The sequence below is a fragment of the Phycodurus eques genome, chromosome 16, assembly GCF_024500275.1.
Source record: "Phycodurus eques isolate BA_2022a chromosome 16, UOR_Pequ_1.1, whole genome shotgun sequence".
NCBI classification, from domain to species: Eukaryota; Metazoa; Chordata; class Actinopteri; order Syngnathiformes; family Syngnathidae; genus Phycodurus; species Phycodurus eques.
The window spans coordinates 20,580,148-20,603,602 of record NC_084540.1 but is presented as its reverse complement, the minus strand read 5'-3'; the positions used below and the strand labels follow the sequence as shown (position 1 = coordinate 20,603,602).

The 23,455-nt window shown below is 42.7% G+C and overlaps 1 protein-coding gene across 3 annotated transcripts; it reads right to left on the bottom strand.

The window, feature by feature from the left end:
- Window positions 1–13,507: 13,507 nt before the first annotated feature.
- cenpx (centromere protein X) lies at window positions 13,508–23,135 on the bottom strand. 3 transcript variants are annotated; one of them, XR_009770091.1, is made up of 7 exons: window positions 23,079–23,135; window positions 22,467–22,518; window positions 21,572–21,625; window positions 21,390–21,478; window positions 20,167–20,216; window positions 15,458–15,826; window positions 13,508–14,658 (listed from the first exon to the last, which is right to left on the bottom strand). XR_009770091.1 is itself a non-coding variant. In XM_061700886.1 (6 exons), exons 1-5 carry the CDS (start codon window positions 23,112–23,114, stop codon window positions 20,202–20,204), a joined length of 246 nt encoding a protein of 81 aa, XP_061556870.1. In that variant the 5' UTR covers window positions 23,115–23,135; the 3' UTR covers window positions 14,647–14,658; window positions 20,167–20,201. The 3 variants fall into 3 exon arrangements, 2 of the variants coding, with proteins under 2 accessions (XP_061556870.1, XP_061556869.1); XM_061700886.1 differs by lacking the exon at window positions 15,458–15,826 and having other exon boundaries at window positions 14,647–14,658; XM_061700885.1 differs by lacking the exons at window positions 13,508–14,658; window positions 15,458–15,826 and having other exon boundaries at window positions 20,084–20,216.
- Window positions 23,136–23,455: the final 320 nt, after the last annotated feature.

The window sequence follows — 23,455 nt, the reverse complement described above, 5'->3', positions numbered from 1 at the left end:
CCTAATCTCCAAGCCCTTTTCCATCACTAAGTATGCGCCAAGTGAATGAACAGTCGGCTAAACTCATGTTACGAAGTGTTTGTTGGAGTTTCTTTGAGTTCCAGGGTCAAACTGCTGTCAACCGTATGAGCAATTTTTAGTGACATTTTTTAAATTCTCAACTGATTCAAGACGGTGGTTGGCCAGCAGCCCTCCGTTCTCAAAGCCTTTGAATGTGCCTTTGCTTACGCCGCATGACTGATGATGTATATTCTTCCTATTCTCTTCTGAAACTTTTCTTCCTCTTGTTGAGGCTGCGCCTTTTGCAACAAAGTGATATAAAAGACAAAAAGAAAGACTTTTTAACAGTTATGGCAGACGGCGCTCGGGTAGCAGCAGTTAGTTCACAGCACAAATTCCGAATTCTACGACCTCAGGAAGATTCAACTTTGGAGGTTCCACTATTTTGCGAATGGGGCTTGTTGCCAATGTATGTTCTTCTTCTTCTCACATCCTTCTTGAGATCAAATTCAGAATTGTTCAACCTCAGGAGAGTTCAAATTTGGAGATTCCACCGTAGGTTTTTTGCAGAATTTTGCTCACGAACAAACTGAGATACAAATGCCTCGGTGGTTTGCACCTGACATCCGATGGTCACAGTCAGGTCACAGATAATTAACACGATGAATATGTGGGGAAATAAGAGTGCGACTCCTTGCAAGCACACTTGGCAAGACCGTCTGCTTGATTTGGAATTATGTCTTGTTCGTCGGGGGAAATGGCATTAGAAGAAAGAGGTGATTCACAGAGGAAGGCTTTGGAAAATCAGGAATAAGCTGCCACCATATATGCTCGGGTTCTGCCTAGATGACACATTTACCTGCCAGGAAAATCCAACAAACACAAGTTAAGGGTGTGAGTGCATGTATAATGTTTCAGTTTCAGTCGTTGCTTGCTAAGATCTGTTGCCAATATTGCGGTGCATTGTTAGCGCCAACATATATAGGGATTTAACATCAAACGCTAAACCAAGTCTTGTGTTTTTCACGCTACGTGCACTTGTTCGCGCAAAGTTGTCGTGGAGTTTTGTTTTTGGGGTTTTCCAGAGGGAAGTCTTTACCATCTGTACTGTCCCTTTTGCTTTCGTGAAGGGACATAGCGTTTCTCCACTTCCATATGACCTCATCTGTGTTTGATTTTTGTCTACTCTGGGTTCACGTTTGCGTGCTTTGATCAGGCCTGCCAGGAATTGGCCTTGTTTGTCTTGTTTATCTGATGAGAGCCCCTTAATGGGGAGGGGGCACACATTCTGCATGCCTTGATGTGGGCCTTGATAGCTGCAGGACACTCCGAAGACGCCGTAATGGTCGGAGGTGAAGGAAAGACGATTGCAGATGTGGCTCGAGGTCTTTCTCAGACTCTTTAAGCTGCAATTGAGCCCCTTTCAAGCCCGATTACGACTTGTGAATCGGAGGCCAATTTCAAGTCTGGTAGGGGTTGCTAAGTAAGTTGATCTGAGAAGACTTACGACTGGATTCCAATCCAGATCAAGGTGCTGTGCAGTGAAGTGCACATTGCTTTGTTGTTAGCCTTGTTTGAGTCCACAGACAGACGTTTGAAACATGCTCTACTGACACCTACAGGACTTAAGTGGAACGGCAACTACTCAAACGAGCATATCAGACAGCAAGAAACTACAGTGGTACCTTGACTTACACGTTCCCCAACGTGTTTTTTGAGTCACAAGCCATCACAAGGTTGATTTTATTAAATGTAATTTTTTTTTTTTTGCATTGTGTTGTGAACCCAATTTCTTTGTTACGAGCATATTTCAGAAATGCCGCCACTTGAGTGAGCCATTATGGTACTCTAATGCCCTTGTATTTGGACAAGGACGCAGTCGCCGATGCACTTTCAGCCGTTTATTGAATGGCACAAAGAGTCAAACACACAAATACAAAAATGAGAACAGTCGCAAGGGGCTGCTGTAGGCCACCACTCACGCCCACATGCTCACAGTGACACGGCCAACCCGACTCGAGCTCTTGATGTCAACTCGCTTCTCCACGCCCCTGAAAGGCACATATACAACACACGGAAACTACAGTACGTATGCAGTAATTACACTAAAATCAGATTCTTTCTTTGTGTTCTCTTTTATTGTGTTATTTTGTTTTTATACAAAAGAGTGCTCGATTTCTGTTTTTACAAACGTGATAATAAATGATGGCGAATTTTGGAGGGTTGAAACAGATTCATGGCATTTCAATTCATTTCAAAAAGGAATGATATGCGAATCAAGGTACCACTGTATATTGATGCTGCACTTTCCTAAAATACAAAAATGGAATCTCGAATATCTTAAATATTTAATTGTACATGTTATTTTGTTCATTGGAAAAGCTTTCATTTATTGCAAAATGTCCTGCAATCACTTTAAGCGTTTGACTAACTTGGGCAAGTTAAAAATGTAAAACTTTGGAAATTGTAGTGTGTAATGCCACCTTATCCTGAGTCCTCACCACCATTCAAAAAGTGCACACTGAAGCCTTCAAGTCTTGCGATTGACACTTATTCATCACGGCACTTTTCCACCAGGCCAGTAAGTGCAGGAAATGGCACATAATCACGGCTCTCCTCAAACGAGGCACTAGCCTGGCGCTCTCCCAGTCCCCGCGAGCCCGTCCATCGACACGATGATGGAGCAGCGAGGAAACGGAGCGTCCCCGCACTCCGACCTTGACCCCTACGAAATAGAAGGCTTCCTCTCCTACAGCACAGCTGTACTCCAGGAGGAGGGCCTGTTGTTTATTTGTGCAGTAACTCAATCGAGGGGCTCATTACAAGACCTTCTCTCACTGGACCCTTTTACAGAGAAAATTGCCGCATCAGAGCCGCAAAGCAAGACTTTGCCGTTTACGTAGAACCCAGCGTAGACGGACGGGACAGTGCTACTTTGCCGGCCTAATCATCATCAAGAGCACTACATGAACAACCTGAATTGTAATATTCCTCTGGAATCTGGAAATGGCCAACCACCCTATTCGGCGTCAGTGCCTTTCATGCAGAGGTTTGACACGCTGCGTGAAAGGTTGCTATTTCTTTCATCCAATCCGATTTCAGCCTGTGTGTTGTTGCCATGTCAATCAGAATCAGTAGCGCTGTCCCACCTAACTTAAACTATAGTAGCATTAAAGTAACGGTGCTCCTTATACAGAAAAAGGGATACGAATTTTGGCTTTTACAAGCTGTGTGAAAGGGTCTCTCTTTCTGATGTTTCCATCACGGTCCCTATAGCCCCCTTTGCTCTTTCTCATCATCTTTTCAGCAGCCTCACTCTTGTTCTCGGAGCCTCGTCATGATTCAAAATGCATTTGTGCAAATGTGGTCCTGGATAGGAGTGGACATAAAGTCAAGTTTATTGTTTAAAGGGGAGATTTTTAGGAAATAGACTTCCGTGCCTGTCAGCCAAGAGGCGCTGCAGTGAGTGTGTTTGTTTATGTAGTAAACATCAGGCGATGCATGGGGATGGCCCCTGTTTGCACTGCACACTTTCTATATATTGAGAGCATTTAGTCCGTTATGTTGCGGTCTCGGTCTTGAGATTCCTGCACTTAAAAGCCTGGTGTGTTAAGTAAACAAGCTCACACGTGGCTGCAATATTGCTCTGTCCAGGGACGTTTGGTACGATGAATTCTTCACTCGTTTTTGCTTTTTTGGGGGAACCAGGAACTCAACCAAAAGTTTCAGAGAAAAAAAACCCCATCCGAACATTTTCTATAGCACTTGTCCTCATTATTAGGGTCGCGGGTGAGCTGGAGCCTTAAAAAAAAAAAAAAAAAAAGTTTCCGCTGAGCAACCGATTCCAAACACGGGCGAGCTTGCGCCAGGGCGCTGTCATCCAAGTCAACCGAGTGAGTGCAGTATGAAAAGGCCTGAAGAATCTCAGAGCTCTCGCAGACTTGCGAATCACTCGGCCACCCGCAATGAATGAATTCCCCCAGCACGAAATTTAGACCAATTACCGCGATCCAAACACACTGGTCCACCCGTTGAGATGGTATTAAGGTTTTCCGAGTTTATGGTTCTCTGATGCAGTACGGTGACCTCGTGGTTAGCACATCTGCCAGACAGTTCTGAGGTTGGAATCCAGGCTCCAGCCTTCTTAAGTTGAGTTTGTATGTTTTTCCATGCTTGCGCAGTTTTTCTATGGGTACTTAGGCTTCCTTACACATTCCCAAAACCTGCATGTTAGCTTCATTCAAGACTAAATTGTCCATAGGTCTGTTTGTCTATATGTGCCCCGCCATTGGCTGTTGAACAGCCGAGGGTGGATCCTGCCTCTCGGCCATAGTCAGCCGGGATAGGTGCCTAATGAATGGGTTTTATTATATACTGCATTTCTATGTCTATTATTTCCTATGGGGAAATGAGTGTCACTATCCAAACAAACTGGAGATGGACCGCCGAGATTCCATTGTAGCCGCTTTTGTTTGTCTTTTGTGTTTGTCTCATAACAAGGACACCTCCGTCTTGTTTTTTCAACTGGTGGCTTTTTGTTAAACGTTTGGGAACGTTGCTTTTTGTTCAAATCCATCTGATGTGGTTTCCCCCTCAATCACATGACATCCCAAGTGAGTCTCTCCCGGGGTATCGATGCTTTTGCGGCGTCCTTGTGCAACAACGCAGCGACGCGGGAGGGCCGCCGCGGCATTCAGCCCGTTAGCGTAGCCAGGGATTCGCCAATAATAATCATAACTAAAGAATTCAATATATGTTGAAATCGTGTGTGAATGCTAAAGAGCTGACGCTGAACGGAATGCTGTGGAATTCATTAAATTGTTGAAAAGAATGTGAATTGAACAAACGTAATTTGGGAATTTTGTAATGGAAAATATGAAATTATATGAAAATTGAGAATTCTTGAAATATCATAAATAGTAGCCTGAATGTTCTTGAATGAAAAGAACTTTTGAATTTGGCAATTCTGAAAAGGACATTTTGGAATTTGTCCATTTTAATGTTAACTTCCAAATGAAACTCCCAACGCTTGCTCTCATGTTAGCTTCTGAAGTTAATGTCCAATGTTACCTCTAACATTAGAGCTACTTCGAGGTAAGTAAGGAAGACTCTTTGACGATAGCCTCCAATGTTAGCTTTCAAAGTTAGCTTACAACGTTACCTTTTATGCTGGCTTCCGACGTTTCGCTTCTGAGGTTGGGTTTCAACGTTACCTCGAAGATTAGACCACATTGGCTTCCCACGTCAGGGCCAATGTTACCTTCAACAATGGTAGTTTACCACCCTGCATGCCCACAAGAAGCCTGGCCTGTCTCTGCTGGTTGAACAGACAACTGGTCCTTGGACAACTGGTCCTTGAAGGTTTCTTTGAATCTTACCTGAGGACCAGTTGACCACCCAGGGTTGTCCGAGAGGACCAGTTGTCCTAGGTATGCATCTTTTGAGGGCCAGTTGTCCGACAATTCCTCTACTGCCATCTTCCATCACGCTGCTGTTCGCCGTCAAGCAGGCTAGCTATCAGCAAGCTCTAATCCTGAATCTTTTTGTCGCCTCTGACGTCTCTTTCGAGCAAGGGCATGACGGGACTGGGGAGTATTAAACGCCTTCGCGTGGCTAACCCAACCATTACGATGGAGATGCCACACACTTATTTTGTGACTTTTTAATTACAAGCGTGGCTGCGCTTCCTCCAAGACGGCCGGTGCCAGAGAGCTGGTATTTTGCGGCGGCGAGGCCAGAATCTCGACGAGGGTTCGGGGGGGAGTGTGCGGGGGGGGATGGGTCGAGATGAAAGACTCCAGTAGGTGGAGGATGGATCTCGCTTGTTAACATATCGGAGCTTCAAGGGCGTCCAGTGAGATCAAAGAGTCCAAAAAAGCATGACCGCAATCCATCAAGCTCCCCGATGAGGAAGTGAGAGAGGCTTTCACTGTCCCTCTAATGGGCTTTGATGAGGAGCCACAAAGAGAGCATCGTAATGGGCCTCATACAAAGTCTAATGTGGCTTTATTGTTTGTCTTTAAACACCCCCCCCCCCCCCCCCCCCCCGGCCCCCTCCCACCACCATCTTTTGTGTATTCACTGAATCAGGATTTCTCAAACCTTTTGGGTCCAGGGGGGACCCTCATAATCCTAACACCAATCAAACATAACTACCATGTGCCTAAATGACCGTTTTAACCAAAATACAAGGTGTCCCGCCCAAAAATGTACTCGGTCACTAGAATGGTTTACATGCAGACTTTTTTTGTCATTCCGACTGAAGATCTCTGGTCAACTGTTTACATGTGACGCGATCTATTCCGATCTGGTGTTTACATGTGCCACCGCTTATGTGCCACCTCATTTAATCATGCAGATCTGTGTAAACGTCACATTATTTCTCACGGTGGGGGGCGGTCATCTATTTAACACAGAAGTTGCGATTGTTTTTGCACTTTTTATTCAAGTAACAGTTTGTCACAAGTAGTTAATAACAAGATCTCTGTTGCAGACGAGCTCTGTTCGGAAGCCGCCATATTTGATCATAAGTGCGTCGACGATGACGTCAATCCACGCGGATGAAGACGCCACGTTAAAAAAAGGACGTAAATAGAGAGCGCTGAAGTCAACCGCATTTGAAATCTTGATTGACTGACATGTGCGGACTGATAAAGTGAGAAAAAAAAAGGGTCAGCAGCAACGTTGAGGAACGTGAACCAGGGGGCATAAACAAAATATTACCCATATTATCTATGCCCCTATTTGCAAGAATGCTTTGATGTCGCAAACATACAGGGTAAGGTGCATTTTTTGTTGTTATTGCTAGCTATTTTAGCGTTTTTTGTTTGTCACTTTACAATGTTGGCAAAGGGAACACTTTTGTTTTGATAAAGAAATAACAAATAAAAGTCGAGCCCCCATGGATTTTTTTTCTTCTTAATATGAGCACTATGAAAGTTAATAAAATAAACTATTTTGTGTGTGTGTGTGTGTGTCTTAATGTCATATCATGTTAGTAGAACTAATAATTTACAATAAAAATAAATTTTTACTTTTGTACTGAAATAAATTTGAGCCACTAAGAACTAGAATGGGCTAACTCAGTTTTTGTAATTTACAGTTTTATGGCTGCCACTTAAAATGTGGTGCAGTTTTTTTTTGTTTTTTTTTTTACTTTTGTACTCTTGAGCCACTGAGAACCAGAGTGGGCTAACTCCGTCCATCCATTCATCATTATCCTCACTAGGGTTTGTGGTGTGCGGATCAATCAAATCAATTTTTGGCATTTTGCAGGAGAGTGATTTCAAGTTTCATGGTTGCTACTAAAGGTTTAGTGAAATAGTGGTTGCACTAGTCCAAACAACCATCAAATCTATCAATAATTATTTATATTTACTTAAGACTGTCATGCAAATACACTGGCACCCAAGCTTAAAAAAAAAAAAAAAAAAAGTGCAGAGTGCAATAATGGACTGCCCCCTATATGTCAAAACTGGAACTAAACCTTGATTTAGGCCAGTATTCATCTTAAAAGGTTTGGCTTTTCTCTATTCACACTGTACTTTTATACTTCTACTGAAGTAAATTTAGTTGAATCAGTACTGTCTTTTTTGTTTTTGTTTCTGTACTTAAATAAAAGTGCAGATACTTGTGAGTACTTTTTGTCACCGCTGACTAAATGATGATGAATGTCCGGCTGTATTTCCTCCTGTGCACAGCAGCAGCAGGGGTGCCGTTGTGAGCGTTTCTCGTCCTCTTCTCTCGCCTTTATTTTCCTGTTTTGTTATGGGTTGTTTTTTTTTTTACCCTGCTTTTCTCTTTGATGCGGTTGCCCGGGTGCCGCCGCACAAAAGAGCCTCCATCAGCTGGACATAAGGGATTATGGCGCCGGGGGGGTTGAGGGAAGGTGGAAGAAGGGGGTGAATAAAGAATCAAAGTAAGTGCGGTGGGCTGTGGAGGCGGAGGACTCCGTGTGAAGCATCAATCCCACTAGGAGGCTTACAGTTGTTATTCCTTCTTTTTTCCACTTGTTACTGTGCGACGTTGTGCCCCTGATATCTATTTGTGGACACTCCCTGTTCTCATTACAGTGAAAAAAAATAGTGCTACGATTTGGAGTTCATTTACTGTAAAAATACGGCGTGTGCGATGTCAGCAAATCTAGCGGAACTGGGGGGGAGAAACCTCCAGCACGTATTCACCCCCCTTCATTATTTCCAATTTTTTTTTAATTTGACATGAATCCCCCACATAGTTGTCACGAAAAGCCTACCAGAACACCTGAACTTTACTTGGGGTTTACGGCATGTGTTGACTGAATGCAATCGGTTACTTCTGAACAGAGCAACATCTCCAGCTATTAAGGGTGTGCACACTTCTGTAACCATATTATCTCAGTTGTTATTTTTACTGCCACGCTTGAAAAGATTTCTCTCTTAGTTTCCTTCATGGTGGAAAACGTTTCAAAATGATTGATGTTGGTCTCAATTTTTTATATCACAAAAACCTGGCATTTGACAGGGGTGTGTAGACTTCGTATAACCCCTGTACACGTACTTGGTGCGCATTATCTTTTTCTAAATCAAATAATCCGCAAGCCATTTATTTTATCATGATAATGTAAGATGAGTTTGAAACAATATTAAACTGTTGAGGCAGCATAGTTTGTGTTTTATATCAGATACCCTTTATTATTTTCACAAACGGGTAATTTGCAAGATTGAAAATTATGACAATTTTTAGGGTTGATGTGTCCATTAATTGCACATTTTTCTGGCGGTGATTTAAGTATAATTATCAGCATTTCTGCTGTGAAATTGTCAATTTAATGTACTATGACTAACTAAATATCAGTCGTTCTTCGCTGAGGATAAAGAATATATGCCTGTGAGTATTATTATATTGTCTGTCTACATGTTTTGATGGATTTGGGTAACTCGTATCTCGAGGCACCACCATTCACGTCTTTCAGGTGAGCAGTTTGATGTTGTTTTAGTTTGATTACACAGCGGTACAGTACTTGTATGACGGTGAAGAGTGTTGCGGTTGGTCATTAAAACATCACATGTACGCTTCATAATGGTTTTATGATCGTGACAGTTTGACACCGGAACAAATTCATTCACTGTACATTACAGTATTGCCACTAGGGGAAAAGGACGCAGCGAGGGCGGCTGAGCCTTTGGCGGTGCCGACCCAGCGGCCTCCTTTTCAGCCTGAGCCTCATTAAAGTTGACAACATCCCCTCAGCCCGGCTTCCTTCGTCGGGCCGACTTAATGCTAAATGGCAATTAAAGGCGTCGCTAAGGTGCAGGCATTCGTGGCGCAAGCTTTTTATGGGATGCCCTTTCTTTGGCATCCGAGGATAAAAATAGCGTGCATCCAAGGATGCGAGGGCCAGCGCATGAGTTAATCCTTTGTTTTTTTTTCTTCTTTTCTCAAGTTGTCCGTTCATGAGCTCCATCCCACGTGTTTGTACTGCACGTACGTTAATCACCAGCATGTACGCGTATTTATTTGCTCGCGTTCAGTCACGACTGGAACCCGCACGCTCTGCACATGCCGGAGGGGCTCGGGCTGCGTAAGCGAGACAACACATTGGACTGTGACCGCTCGTTGCACACATGGATGAAAAGCGCCGTAAACAGCGTGCGAACGGGGATGCCGAGTGGAGGGATGCGACAGGAACGGTGATTGGGACGTGTTTACGCAAGGCGCGACAGCTCGTCTTAAACACAGCTGCTTTCCGGGGAGATGAAAGCGGCCCGAAGGTTGCCCTGCGATGGCGGCAGCTTCATTGATTTAGTTACAATAATTGAACTCAATTCAATGACACCACATTAAACCGAACCAAACTTAACTACATTTTATTTTCGATATGACCGTCATTATTTGGTCATTGAGAGTTATTTATACACACAGAATGCACACAGAAATAGTATGTAATGTAATGTAAGTACGGGCCGTGGCGGCACAGATGTTTTAATATTTACTAATTCGTACCGTTATGTATACAAAATATCATTGTGCTGTGTTGCTCAATATACCAGTAAATAATAAATCATTTGTAGGTACCAAATTAGGGTGATCTGGCATTGACGCCAGTCGCTATTCTAATAAAACAAAACAAAAAGAAACTACATGTAGTTTGGATATTTTTTTTTTTTTTTACAAAAACTAGGGAATGTGTCGTTTTTAAAAATAGAAAATATTTTTTTATTTATTTTACAGCTTAAATTATACAGTGGATGCCCGTTGTTCACAGGAGAACCAGGCCGGACCGCAAATAGCGAAAATCAGCAAATATATATCTATATATCTACATATACACATACACATACAAATTCTTGAATAAGCAGGGATAAACCGCCAATAAGCATTTTCACAAATATGACCCCCCAGATTTTTTTTTCAAATTTTTTTTCAAATTTTTTTTAAAAATGTCACGCGTGTTTAATTTTATTGTATTTTATCCAGATACGAGATATTTATGCCCTATAAAATGTAAGAATCAATCGAATCACTAATGAATTCAGTACAATTCATGAAAACAATACATTTTTAATGTAACGAATAAATACAAAAATACAAATATGATAACACAAGTTAAACGTTTGTGTACAAGTTAACCCAGCAGCTTTCCCGGAGCCCTGGAGTGAGTTCAAAGCATGGCAAGGCTGCGGTTGCCCCATACGCCATGACATGGTGTCAAAGAATGGCCGCTTTGCCGAGGTCTCCATCCCGTTCCCGAGACTTCAAACGCGGTAGAATAACAAAAGGAAGTCTGACAGTGAAAGGCGGCTGTTTTGTCGGTTTCTGTCACGACCGCAGTGGTACAGATCGCTCCAAAATCCCGACTGCGGCGATATAAGATACTCAAAGCAGTTTGTTCAGCTGGAGATGAGCAAGCAGAAGAAGAACGCGATGGCTACTGACGGCTTTGTTTTGACATGGGTGTGGATCATCCGATCTTCCTTTTCGTATTGTGGCTGCATTTGTTCAAGCGAGGAAGCTGGCGGACAGGACGGCTGCTGTCAGCAAATGTGAGCTTTCCTAACCTTTACGAGCAAAGTGCACTGGGCTAACTCCACTTTAGTCATTTTGCACGAATGTGATTTCAAGTTCTTAAAATCAGGGGGGAATCACACCTTGGTGATTTATATGGCAATGGTTACTACTTCTGGATACTTATTTTTACAGAAATTGGGATTTTCCTCATTTTGCCAAATATTTTTCCAATAAAGTTAGCTTCAAAATGGAATATTTTCTAAAATAATATTTTTTGGGAGACACAAGCCATAGTTTGGCTTCCAGCTGTTTAATGCCACTCCCAGTTTACTGTCAAACTGACAAACGAGAATGACATGCCGTTTATTTAAAACAACCGCACAACTTGGCCTTCTGCTAGCTCAATGCTAACACACAATGCAAAACGCCAAAGACGGGCTAACAACTAGCATCGAGGGTCATGCGCTTGTAAACAACCAAATGGTGCATGTAGACAATACTCACAGGCATTAGACTATCCTCTGCGAAAAACAACTAATTTACTTTTCGTAGTTGTGAAGTCGTCTTCATTTGTGTCTTCATGACTTCGTTTTATTTTATTGACGTGAGCTGAAATTCAGGCATATCGAGGACGGTGGAGACTGTTTGGCTTTGACTTGTTACTATGCACCCTCTGCTGACTGCCTTTTAACAATTGGTTTACTTTTGTCATTTCTTTGCATGTATCGTGTGGGTTTTTACTTTCATACTTCACTCAGGGGGATAGTAAAAATAGCAGCTCGTGCTGCTTCTTTTTTTTTAATGTGAAAGAAGCAAATTGCGGATTTTTGCGGCGAGCAAACAATGAGTCGGAAAAAAGGAATTAATTGGAGAAGATGTGTTTCCACTTAAAACAGTGGGGGTGGGATGGCAGCACGCTACGATAACAATGAAGTTGGCGGCGCCCAACTTGCGTCAGTAAAAAAAAAATTTCTTCAGAATGTTTGTATTTTTCTTGTTCAGTGCGTTTTGTCGTCACCACTCCGAAGTGCGCATCTTATTTGCAGTCGCTTCACAGGACACGGTTCATCTGGAACACTTGACATCCTGTTTCTGCACACGCCCGACTTCCAGTCGTTTCCACGGCTCAGTGAGCAGGTTCCTGTTCCAGTGGTGTGCTTGAAGGAGGGTGAAATGTGCTCCTTTCTCTTTGGAACCTCAGACATGTTCCATAGTCAAAAAGCGTCGTATTGTTTTCCAGTTCAATGTGCAGTGCGACGCTTTAGTGCAGCCCATCCGTCTCTTAATAGCACCACTATCACAGCGCAATGATACAAACTATCAATGCTATACAAAAACGCAATATCGCAGCATGCAACCGTACCACATATAGTGCATCTTCCGGAGCAATTTAGAATGAATTTCTATCGGATAACACGAGAAATAAATGAAAGGAACTACATTATACTTACCAGACATGCAAATTGCTGCTTTGTTGGTGAAGTTGGAAAGTTTTGCTCTAACCAACCAATCAAGAGGGCCAGCCGTAGATATGTATACGTAGATACAACACAACCCTTTTGAGCTGCTTGCCTATGTTGACGCTGAGCTCGTAAGGGCAAAGTCTTCAGCGCATTCCGTGTGTGGACGACAAGAAAACCGAAAGAACGAGGATGCCGACAGATTGTGCTGCACAGTTACGACAAGGGAAATGGGTAAAAATCATGTGGGCGACTTTATTTTGAAATAATTTTAATGTCCATGCATTGCCTCTGATAGAAACTTCGCCCCTACCAATATGGCAGCCATGGAGGCACATTTGTTAGCGTGCTGGCGTAGCTAGTCTTCATATCTGTGGGGCCAGCACTCCGGGCCTGTGAGGACAATTTTAAAATCTGATTGGTTCGAGAAATAAGTCCCATTGCCAATATAGTTTTACGTCAGCCAGCACGACTGATAGTGAAGGCACTTGTCAGATTACATTGACATGGAGGCTAAAATCGGATTGGGAAAACATACACATACTGGAAGCAGTGCAGCCAAGAGAAATGCTACGGATTATGAAAATAGACTGGAAATAAATGAATACAATTTCATGGAACAAATATTAAGACTTTAGGTTCTAACTGCAGATCCGTGCTTCTGATAGTGATAGCCAGCAAAGAAGGTCACTGAGGTTTTGAGTTTCTCATCAAAACACCTTTGGGATGAGCTCGAGCCACACCCTTGACATCAGTGGCATTTTTTTTTTTTTTTTATTGGAAAAAAAAAATAATCCCAGACGTCCCATCAGCCTTGAATGAAAGCTTCAAATGGGAAAGGAAAAAGGAAAAAGAGGGAGAGGAGTCATAAAACATAAAAGGCGAGTGTATCTCCCAGCATGTGTCTTGTGTGATCTTTCATGGAGTTTACGTCACAGGTGGAGCGATTGATGCATTGTGTGTGGATGTGTCACCGATCATTACAGAAGCAAATCTATGGATGAAATGTTCCCAGGCGTAGGGTTAGTATCCAAATCTGGTCCCAGGTCAGTTTTTTTTTTTTTTGTGGTTTGGGTTAGCCTCGATTCTTGATATTTCTTCCTAATATTCATTTTCTGCACATTTCTCGTCTGTCAAAAACAAGAGATTGCTTGGGAACAAACACCATGCGCTGAGCGGGAGGGTGTCGCCTTACCTCCAGCGACGCTTTGTCTTGGCCTGGGTGACACGTGGAGAAACAGGTGCACCTTCAAAGTGTGGACGAGAGCACAAACACCGGCGCCATTGTCAAGTCGGTTAGCGAAGGGAGTGTGAAGAGTTGACCTCTGCTGCGCAGTCGCGACACACCAAAACATATTTCAACATTACTCCCAAAAAGCTGGTCAAATTTGGACTTCCCCCAAAACGTTGAGGGTAAAAGTCTTGAGTGAGTGATTAGCGCAACGCGGCACACAGGAAGCTGTTAAAAGACAAAGGACCAAAACTGCATCCTGACCTATGAACTCTTACATCCTGACCTCTCCTGCATGAAAGCTGTCCTGTTGACTCACCACGGCTAATTTAGAGTTCCGGCGACGACCCCCGCCCTTTCTTGACCGCTTTGAGGACAGACAGTCAACATGTTGTGAAGAAGGAACTTCAGACAAGCTTGTTTGCCCTTCCAACTCCAAGATAGGAAGCTACACTTTACACTCCGACCGCCCTCTGACAGCTCATAAATTCAATAGACTGAAAAATAATTGGTAGGTTTGGATGCTGAAAAGTACGATCCGCATTTTTGAGGGACTAAGTCAGGTGGTTGTTCAGATGGTCGGTTATTAAGTAGTTGATCGGTGGGTCGGCCAGTTGGTTACTTAGTCCCTTGGTTACTGTAATTATCTCAGTACATAGACGCTATTGTTCATGTGTGGACATTAGTTAACTACTGAGGGCATTTGAACTCTGCTACTAACCAAAACAGCAGCACCCGGCGAGGCACATGAAGTCTGTCTGGTGAATTCAAGTGTGCACTTTGAAACAAAGGCATAAATTAGCGTATATTCATAAAGCACTATGTACACAAACGCTGAAAATCTGCCAAATTTGGACAATTTACCCTGCTGGAGATCCACGTCTGCAAAGGCCCAGTTGTCGGAGGTCTCAAATGATTATCCTGAGTGATTGTCCTCTGGTGTGGGGTTGGTTATGAGGCCTTTTTCCTCCCGATCGCCTGGGAAAAAACGTTCGGGACTGACAATTCTGTTCAATATTTACGAATGCAAATCACTGTGTGAGGTGAACACCAAATTGGACCAAACCGAGGATTGTGATTGTGACGTGAAATGGAAAAAAATTGCTTTTTTAAGTGAGGTACACACATGCCGATAATCGGGCCAAATTTAGCATTTTACCCCCCCCCCCACGATCTAAGTCAGCAAAGGCCCCAAAATTCATTCTGAACACAGAAAACGCCACAGGTGGAAAATTAGGCCCAATTATTTGTACGTATGCACCGACGTTAAAGTTGTTGCCTGTGACAGTTTCACACGTCCACCACTTAAGTCTAACTCAGGGCGACTTTCCGCCGTGCCACCTGCCCCGGCTAATGGTCGTTACTGGCTCCTTTCCAAACCTCATCAAACACGCTCTCTTTGATCATGACGCTCGGGTCCGCGGTTCCTCCTCCATCTTGCGAGGTTTGTAGTTTTATTTATATCGCCACTTGTGACGGGGTCTAAAAATAGAGCGCTCGGCTGACTCCTGTGGTGCGTTCGGCCCAGGGCTTGAAGCCTTCAGACGTCACCTCGACTCGCTTTGTTTATTTTTAGCAGTCTTTCATTTTTGGAGTTTGTGCGGTTATGTAAGGAGATTACTGTGTTATTGTGCCACCATTGACAGGAGGGGGGGGGGTCATGCCGGTGTAGCTCCACAAATAGCCCAGCTCCGGGCCTAATTGTGCATCCCCTTCGCTTCCCCTGTCCCCTATTCGAGCGGCATGTCGAGGTCTCTGACCCGATCACCCGCCTCACCGGTTCCGGAAGAATCCTTTTCCGCCACCCGCGGCGAGCAAAGCCGGCACAGCGGAGCGCCATCTCCAGCCTCCGACTAACAGCTAAGCGCCATAAGCAGTTAGCGGTGATGCCAGAAGCTGGCGGGTATGTTCCGATCAGCTAGCTCAGGACCCCTCGGAGGGGGCCCCGCGGGCCTCCGGGCGACGCCCCCAACACCCCCCGTGTGTCACAGCCGATAGATGCGCATTCCCTTCACGCACGCGAGCTCTCAGGCGACTGTTGTGGAATGCGTTCCGCCGCGGTCCGACGGCGGCGTGCCCACGAGGAGGGTCGGTGAGGTGGTGGGGGGGGCCTCTTGTCTCCCCAGCGCTAATGCATCGCAGTCTTCTGCATCAAGCACACACAGACACACAGAAGCAAGTAGAGGCCTGTTTATTCAATTAGCAGTTGAAGTGATGAGCACATGGAACACCTGTTGCATATTCATTTTGATTATTTTGTATTCCAGTGAACCCATGCTGATTCGTGGTACACTAGTATTAGTGGTACACTACAAAAAAATGCGTTTTCTTCTGTTATTCACTGGGGGGGGGGGATTATACTCTTTCTGCCAAATGAATATGAATATAATACTTGTTGTCAAGGAATTATACATATAGACTTGAGATATGATGATCTTTTCATGTCGGGGAGGAGCAAAGTTTAGCCTGGGTTATTAGTGGAAGTTACGGAGAATTTTCAGCATATGTGCATGTACACGCACATTCCGGTGAATTTTTTTTTTTAATCATCTGTAAGCCAATAATTTTTCAAGGTAATGTTGTAAAATGAGTTGGAAATAACTGTCCTCGGATCTTAGTTTGGGAGTACATTTAGGGTTTTGCACTAAAGATGCCACAAGATGGTGCAGATGTACAACTTTTCTATCACACAGGGCTTTGGGGCCATCTTGGCATTTTTGAAAGTGTACAAAAACAGCAAATAGACAGGTTTTTGAGCAAATAACAAAGGATATAAATCTGCAAATGGGTGAACTTGGAGCAAATAGTGAATGGGGGAAACACTGTATTTCCACGTGATATTAACAAAGGTATGGGTCAGGGTTAACCTACTAACCTAACCCTAACCCCGCCTCTCGCCCGATGATAGCTGGCATATGCCCCAGCTCCCCCACGACCCGCGTGAGGATAAAGTGGTCCAGAAAATGGATGGATGGATATTAACAAAGACAGGTTAGGCCTCACGGTTCTGAGGTTTAAGGTTCGGATCTCGGCTCTCCTCGTGCTTACGTGAATTTTCTCCAGGTCCTTCCTCCCACATTCCGAAAACATGCTTGTTCGTTTTATGAAAGACTCTAAATTGTCCATTGATGTGAATGGGAGTTGCATCTTGGTCATGGACTTGCCTAAAGTCAGCTGGGGTTGGGTCCAGCTCCCCCTAATGAGGACCAGCGGTATACACAACATGGATGGACAGATGACTTTTTGCACGCATTTATTGTGGTACCAGATTTACTGCGCTACTCGACCCTTTATATTGCTTAATAACTGTACTTTTGTCTTTAAGTGCTGAATGTATGTTTTGCGATTGTGACTTGTTTGATGTCATGGTGGAGCGGCCCAAACTACCGGAGACAAATTCCTTGCGTGTTTGAACATACTTTGCCAATAAATAAGATTCAGATTCTCATACTATACGAGGGTTACCTTGGTCCAGTAATTTGGCCTATGGGATACATTAGTGTAGATTGTTCCTACTGTTTCCTTATGATAGATTACATTAAACTGGGAAGTTGGAAATTTTAGCACTCCAACGAGAAAAAAATCAATTTGAACAGGACTCAAAGTCAGGAGATTTGGAGATCAAATCGGGCAAATTTATCCAACCTGACTTCTGATTGATTGGATGGATGGATGGATGGATGGGTGGCCGGGCACACCAGAGATCCAACTATTTGTATCAAAGTCATTCAGAAATACATTTTCCGTAATATACTGGACCCCCTGCCCCCCCCCCCCCCCTTTTTTTTTAAATTACAAATCAAGCACGTAGCTGGAAATGCTGCCAGTCGAGGATGAAGCCATTCTGGTATGTTTGTAAGATAATAACGAGGACAGTATCTGTACCGAAGCCGTGATGCAGCGTGATCCAAAGAGGGCCGCCAGCAGCCTGGAGACACGTAAGCTCTCATCAGCGCTCTCTCCAACAAAGCGTCTGTCTGGCCTGCGCTGTGGACACTCCCTTGCCTTTAATGTCGCCATCAAGAGAAGCTTTAAGTCATGACTGGGCGCCCCGCCCCGCTCGCTCTCTCTCTCTCTCTCTCTCTCTCTCTCTCTCTCTTGTCCTAACTGCTTTCGCATGTTTAATAAGAGATTCCTGCCTTCACATGTCACGTGTTCCCATCGAGACGTGTGAAGAGCCATGCAAAGATTTGTTGTTTGGAATATCTGCAATGGCTGGCTTCACTTCCAATTATCCATCCATCCATTTCCTATCAGCCTTGTCCTCATTAGAACCATTGGTGAACTGGAGCCCGTCCCAGCTGACTTTGGCGAGAGGTGGGGTGCATCGTGGACTGGCTGCCAGACAATCACAAGGCACATAAAGGCAAACAATCAATCACACTCACAATCGCACCTATGGACAATTTGGAGTAGGGGTAGCCATAATATCGGCCGGGCCGATTTTCATCGCTGATATTCGGCCTTTTGACAGCTATCGCCATCTGCGTTTAAAAAAATAGATCTGAAGCCTGATATGAAATCAATTGGAAACTGGGTAAACTTCAGGGAACTACTGTATTTATTAAAATGTTCAGTTAACTTTACAAGTGATGCTGATAACCCTGAGAACTCTTTGCACTTTTTGTTTGAACTTCAAACAAAGATACTGTAAGTGAAAGATTAACATTTCCGTTACAGTGTATTGAAAGTTTGGAAAACTTGATTTATTGTAGAAACATCAGGGAGCTATTTATTTGTCCAAGTTTTCATTTGACTTTATAAGACATGTTGCTTAGCCTGTGAGCTTCCAGCTAATTTTCTCAGAATTTTAAAATAAAAGATATCTATTGTCCAAGATTTAAAAAAAAAATAAAAAAATTAACATGTTGCATTTAAACAAACTGCTGGAGTTACTATTATTCTAAATTTTGACCCCAATATTTGCCCTTTTACTGCAAATTAATATTGACTCCAAATATTGGCTGTCGGCCTCCTTGACTACTAATAATTGGTATAATTGGGGGGGGGAAATTAAAAATCGAGCCATCTCTAATTTGTAGTCTTCAAAGCAAGTGTAAAAGTGTTTAAAAATATAAAACACTCCTACTGGATGCCACGTAACATTGCAGTCAGTACCACTGACAATCAATGTTAGCTGGAAAAAGTAGTCAAGCGATAAAAGGTCAGAAGTTTATCATGCGTGTGTTTCACATCCTGACCGCTAATGCTATCTAGCGACTAGTGGCTAACGTTAGCGTTCAGCACCACGGTGAAATAGTAATGTTGAAAGATGAGTTTGAAATGATATTAAAGTGTTACAGGATCATAAATTGGGGTATATGAAAATCTTAAACTATGAATAAAGGCAATTAGAAAACAAATAGTGATGAAGTGACGATCTCGTCTCAATTGAATCAGTCAGTGAACTCTGGGCCTGTGTAGTTCAACACAAAGCTATTATTTCGTTGTTTGAATGGCAACAGGTGGATACACGGGGTAATTGCACCTTGCGCCATTTGGTGGAAGAGCATTTAATTGTTAAGCGTGTATACGTCGCTAGCGAGCACTAACGTTGCAGGTGGCACAGTGGCTGGGAATCACTGGCTGCAGTAACGAAGCGGCAACGCGTGTACAAGTGGCGGCTCGTCACAGTGGCACTTTGGCGCGACGCGAGTCTCGCGGGCTCCTCTTAGCGTCAGCCGTTATTAACCCGACAAATTAGTGAGTGAAAAACGTGGCCGTGTGTGCGGGGAGAACATGAAGTTAAATAAGGCGGCGTGTGGAATGCCATGCCCCTGCCCCCCAAACTCGCTTCCAGATGGACTCCCAGCTCGTGAGTCACACGAATAAATAGCGTGAGGTGTTACGCTGACTCACAATGGAGGGAAAACCATTAAGAGAACTTCCGCTGGGATGAAAGGATGGAACGGCTCCTCTCGGTCTTTCTATCTTTTTTGTTTGGTGTTTATTTACCTTCACAATGACACCCTGCACCTCTTTGGACCGTGTTGCACTGTGTTTTGTTATGTTTCCCTTCAAACAGAACGTCTATGCGTGTGGTCTTTCGGGCCGTGTTTGGCCAACACATATACACACACGCGTTCAACTTTCCCCCTGCGCCAGAGCTCCCCTTTGGCCTTCCCTCCACCTCTAACTAAACATCGCAGGACAGCAAAAGGGAACTTCAAAGTGGCTAGAGGGGGTACGTCTTTTCCTTTTTTTTTGTTCCTGGCACTTGTCATCATCTAAGAGACTAGCTGCTCCCCTTATTACTCTAATTGCTTCCAACTGCTGCGGCAGGCTTTGATGCGGGGCGCCCGCCGAGCATGCTGGGAGCACCTGTTGTCGCGCAGGGGTGCACAGGTGGTGGGGGCGCTCGCAACACGCACACGGCTCAAAACAAAAACAAGGCAGGGGGGAGGTGTTTATTGGCTTCTTTTGGAAGGGGAGACGGGAATGACAGAATTGGAATTTAATTTTTTTTTTTTTTTTTTTTTTAAGTACCAGTCATGAAACAATCTGGCTCCATCTTGTGGCAGCTAGAAGTCCAGCAGCTGAAAAAGGAAGGAAAAAGGGCAAGCATTAAAATAGGCCCTGTATGAAAAATAATACAGTGTTCCCCCATTTTGGTAAAGTGATATTTCTTAATGACTTTTAACAGTATACCGTACTTACTTACTGTAATGCTCTCGCATGTAGGAAAGGAGAGCCACAGTCGTGAATGCACTTTTTTGTCAAACAGACACAGCGGCTGCTGTCGGCCACAGCTCCGGCCCAGACACTCACGCAGATACTCGCCGAACGTCACACGTCACCCAGCTAAGCTCCGCCTCTTACAGGCACATGCACGTACATATACTCTACAAGTTGCACTATTTTCTATGCATTTTATGCTTTCAATTTGTTTTGTGTTCAGTTATGTTTACAATGTGTTTTTAAAGTGTTTTAATTGTGCTGTATTGGTGCGTTGTGATGGTATAAATTATTTTAGTCATGTAATATTATGACTTTTGTAACATTTCAACTTTATCCTTGTAACATTATGACTTAATTATCATAACATCACAGCTGTTTCTTTGCGTAACACCGATTTCACTCTCGTGACATTACGGCTTAATTCTCGCAATATTTATGACTTTTTCTTTGCGATATTCTGACATTATTCCCATCACAAATGTATTTTTGTAACACTACGAGTTGATTCACGAAATATTAAAAATATATTCTTTTAACATTATAACATCATCTTCGTAACATGTCATTTTCTACGTGATGTACCGATTTCATTCTTGTAACATTACGACTTCATTCATGTAATACTACAACTTTATTGCTGGAAGATTACGATGTTTTCCTCAACTTTATCCTCGAAACACTATGATTTTTTTCTCGTAACCTAACAACTTTATTCCCGTAATAAATTTTCTCATAACTGTATACTTGTAACATTACATTTTTATTCTCAAAGCAATACAACTTCATTCTCTTAAAATAACTTTGTTCTTGTTTGTTACAACGTTAGTCCTGTGAAATCCCGTTTTTTCCCCTCAACTTTACTCTGCTAATATTACAACTTTATTCTTTTGACCTGACTACTTTTTTGTCATAACATTACAACTTTTATCTCGTAATATTCTGACTTTATTCACATAGCATTACAACATTGTCTTCGTGACGCGCCGACAAAACTTGCTATTGACGTTAGCTTGGTGAAATACAATACACACCAGCTGCGGCAGGATCTTTTCAAAGTGCTCAATGTCCACTCGGTCGCAGTCCTCGCTTTCGGCTTGTTTCTGCGAGCGCACGGCTGCCTCTGACAATCGCAATATGAATAATCAACATGAATATATCATCATCATCACCATTGACTCATAAGAAGTAATATCTATGTAACGGCAACCTTTACCTTGGACGAATATTTTCAGCATCTCCGCCATGAGCAGTGTGGCCTCAACACTTACTGCCACACAAGAGATTAGAGAACAAGAGGTGAGCTGAGGAATCAGAAAAAAACTTTTCCTTTGATTTGCTTTATTTCTCATGATACCAAACAGGTTTTGAGAAAGATATATATGTATATTTTTTTTTAACAAGTATTGACTTGCATTAACTTTCACAGAAATAACAGAAATATATGTTACTTTTCTTTCCGGATAACATGAAAATAAGAGCTTCTTCTTGGAAAGCTAATTTTTCTTTTGTCGAAAAAAGTATGTAAACACATCACTTAATACGCTACCATGTTAAATGTTCAGCAATTTAGCATAATAAAATGAGCCATCAAACTGCACGGCTTCGCTGGTCCATGTGTGTAGTCAAGTACTAGTAACGCCGGCTCTCACTTTTTTCTTTTCTCATGTAGAGCTGTACTGGTGAGGCAAGGCGACTTCAGCAAAATATTTGGGGCTTGGAAGCACATACCTTGGGTCAAACGTTTCCGACATGTAAAAGAGAACCATGTCATTGGAAATGTTGACCCCGTGATTGTCTTCAACCAGTTTCCTTGTTTCGTCGTATGGGGAAGAAAATGTGAAAATGATTCCAATCATGTTGTCTGTTTTGGATTTTTTTAGAAAATAGTTGCTCGAGGGGCTGGAAAAGTAGTTCAATATAGACACCAAATCGTCATGTTGGCAACTTTGACCTTGCCGTAATGAATTAGCTCCTCACTGTTGGTAGTGCAGGGATGTGCTTTGAACTATGGAAGCCGCAAAAAAAAAAAAAAAAAAAAAAAAAAAAACGATTAAAATAAATGTCCTGATGAATAAACTAATCAAAACTCGCCCTAGTGACTTACTTACATCTGCTTTTGTCCTCCTTGAAGAAGCTGGACAGAAGTTTGCCCACCGTCTCCTGTGGATGACGCACAGATGCACATCATTAGTTCACTTTTTGGTAAATTTGCAAGAGAAATATATACCCTTCATATGAACAATATTTTTAAATCCACTTTTACACCATTCATTATTCATTTACAAAACTCCCCACTGTGTGCAACAAATACTTATATCTAATTGAGAAATATTATACTGTCTAATCATCTAGCTAGCTATAGCCCCCTCCTGTGGACTAATACGTCAATCGCTACCAGACTCCATTTGAAAATAATGTTATTTAACTTTTAAGTGTGTTGCTCCTACCACTATCACATAACATGGGAAGTGTTGATTCATATATTAACATTATCTAAAGCTTGTTCATTCGGCGTTGGTACAAACACACATACGTCACTTTTTAGCGTTAGAATGTTCCGGTTGAACAGCGATGGCAAAAAAATAGTCATCAAACGCGCGCCCCTACCGTGGAAACGCTGAAATGACAACAGTTTAGTCAAGCCCAGGATTATCAACTAAAAAAAAAATAATAATAATAATGCTGAACACATGAAGAGGGTAATGTAGATTCACAGCTACCTTCTTGAACGTAACTTCTGCGTCCCTTTCCGCCATGTTGTTGACGCTTTTGAGAGAATTTGGCGCTCTGTGAGGTGATTGGATGGCAATATATGACGTCATACCCTAAATGCATAACGAACATGAGACCGTCGCAGTATTTTCCGATTATTTTATCATTTTCTTTCTTTTCGTTTGTTTTAACTGATAATCAACAAATATGTATGAATTTTAGTACTTATTTTTTATTTCTTTATTTCAGTTTTTTATGTTATATATTTATTTTTATTGTTGATGTTAATAGTTAGTTTTATTTTTTTGCTTCGTGTTTTGGATGAAAATATTAATTAAAAACTACAAGATACATTTCTTTCTATGGATTTTTCTTAATTTGTTTT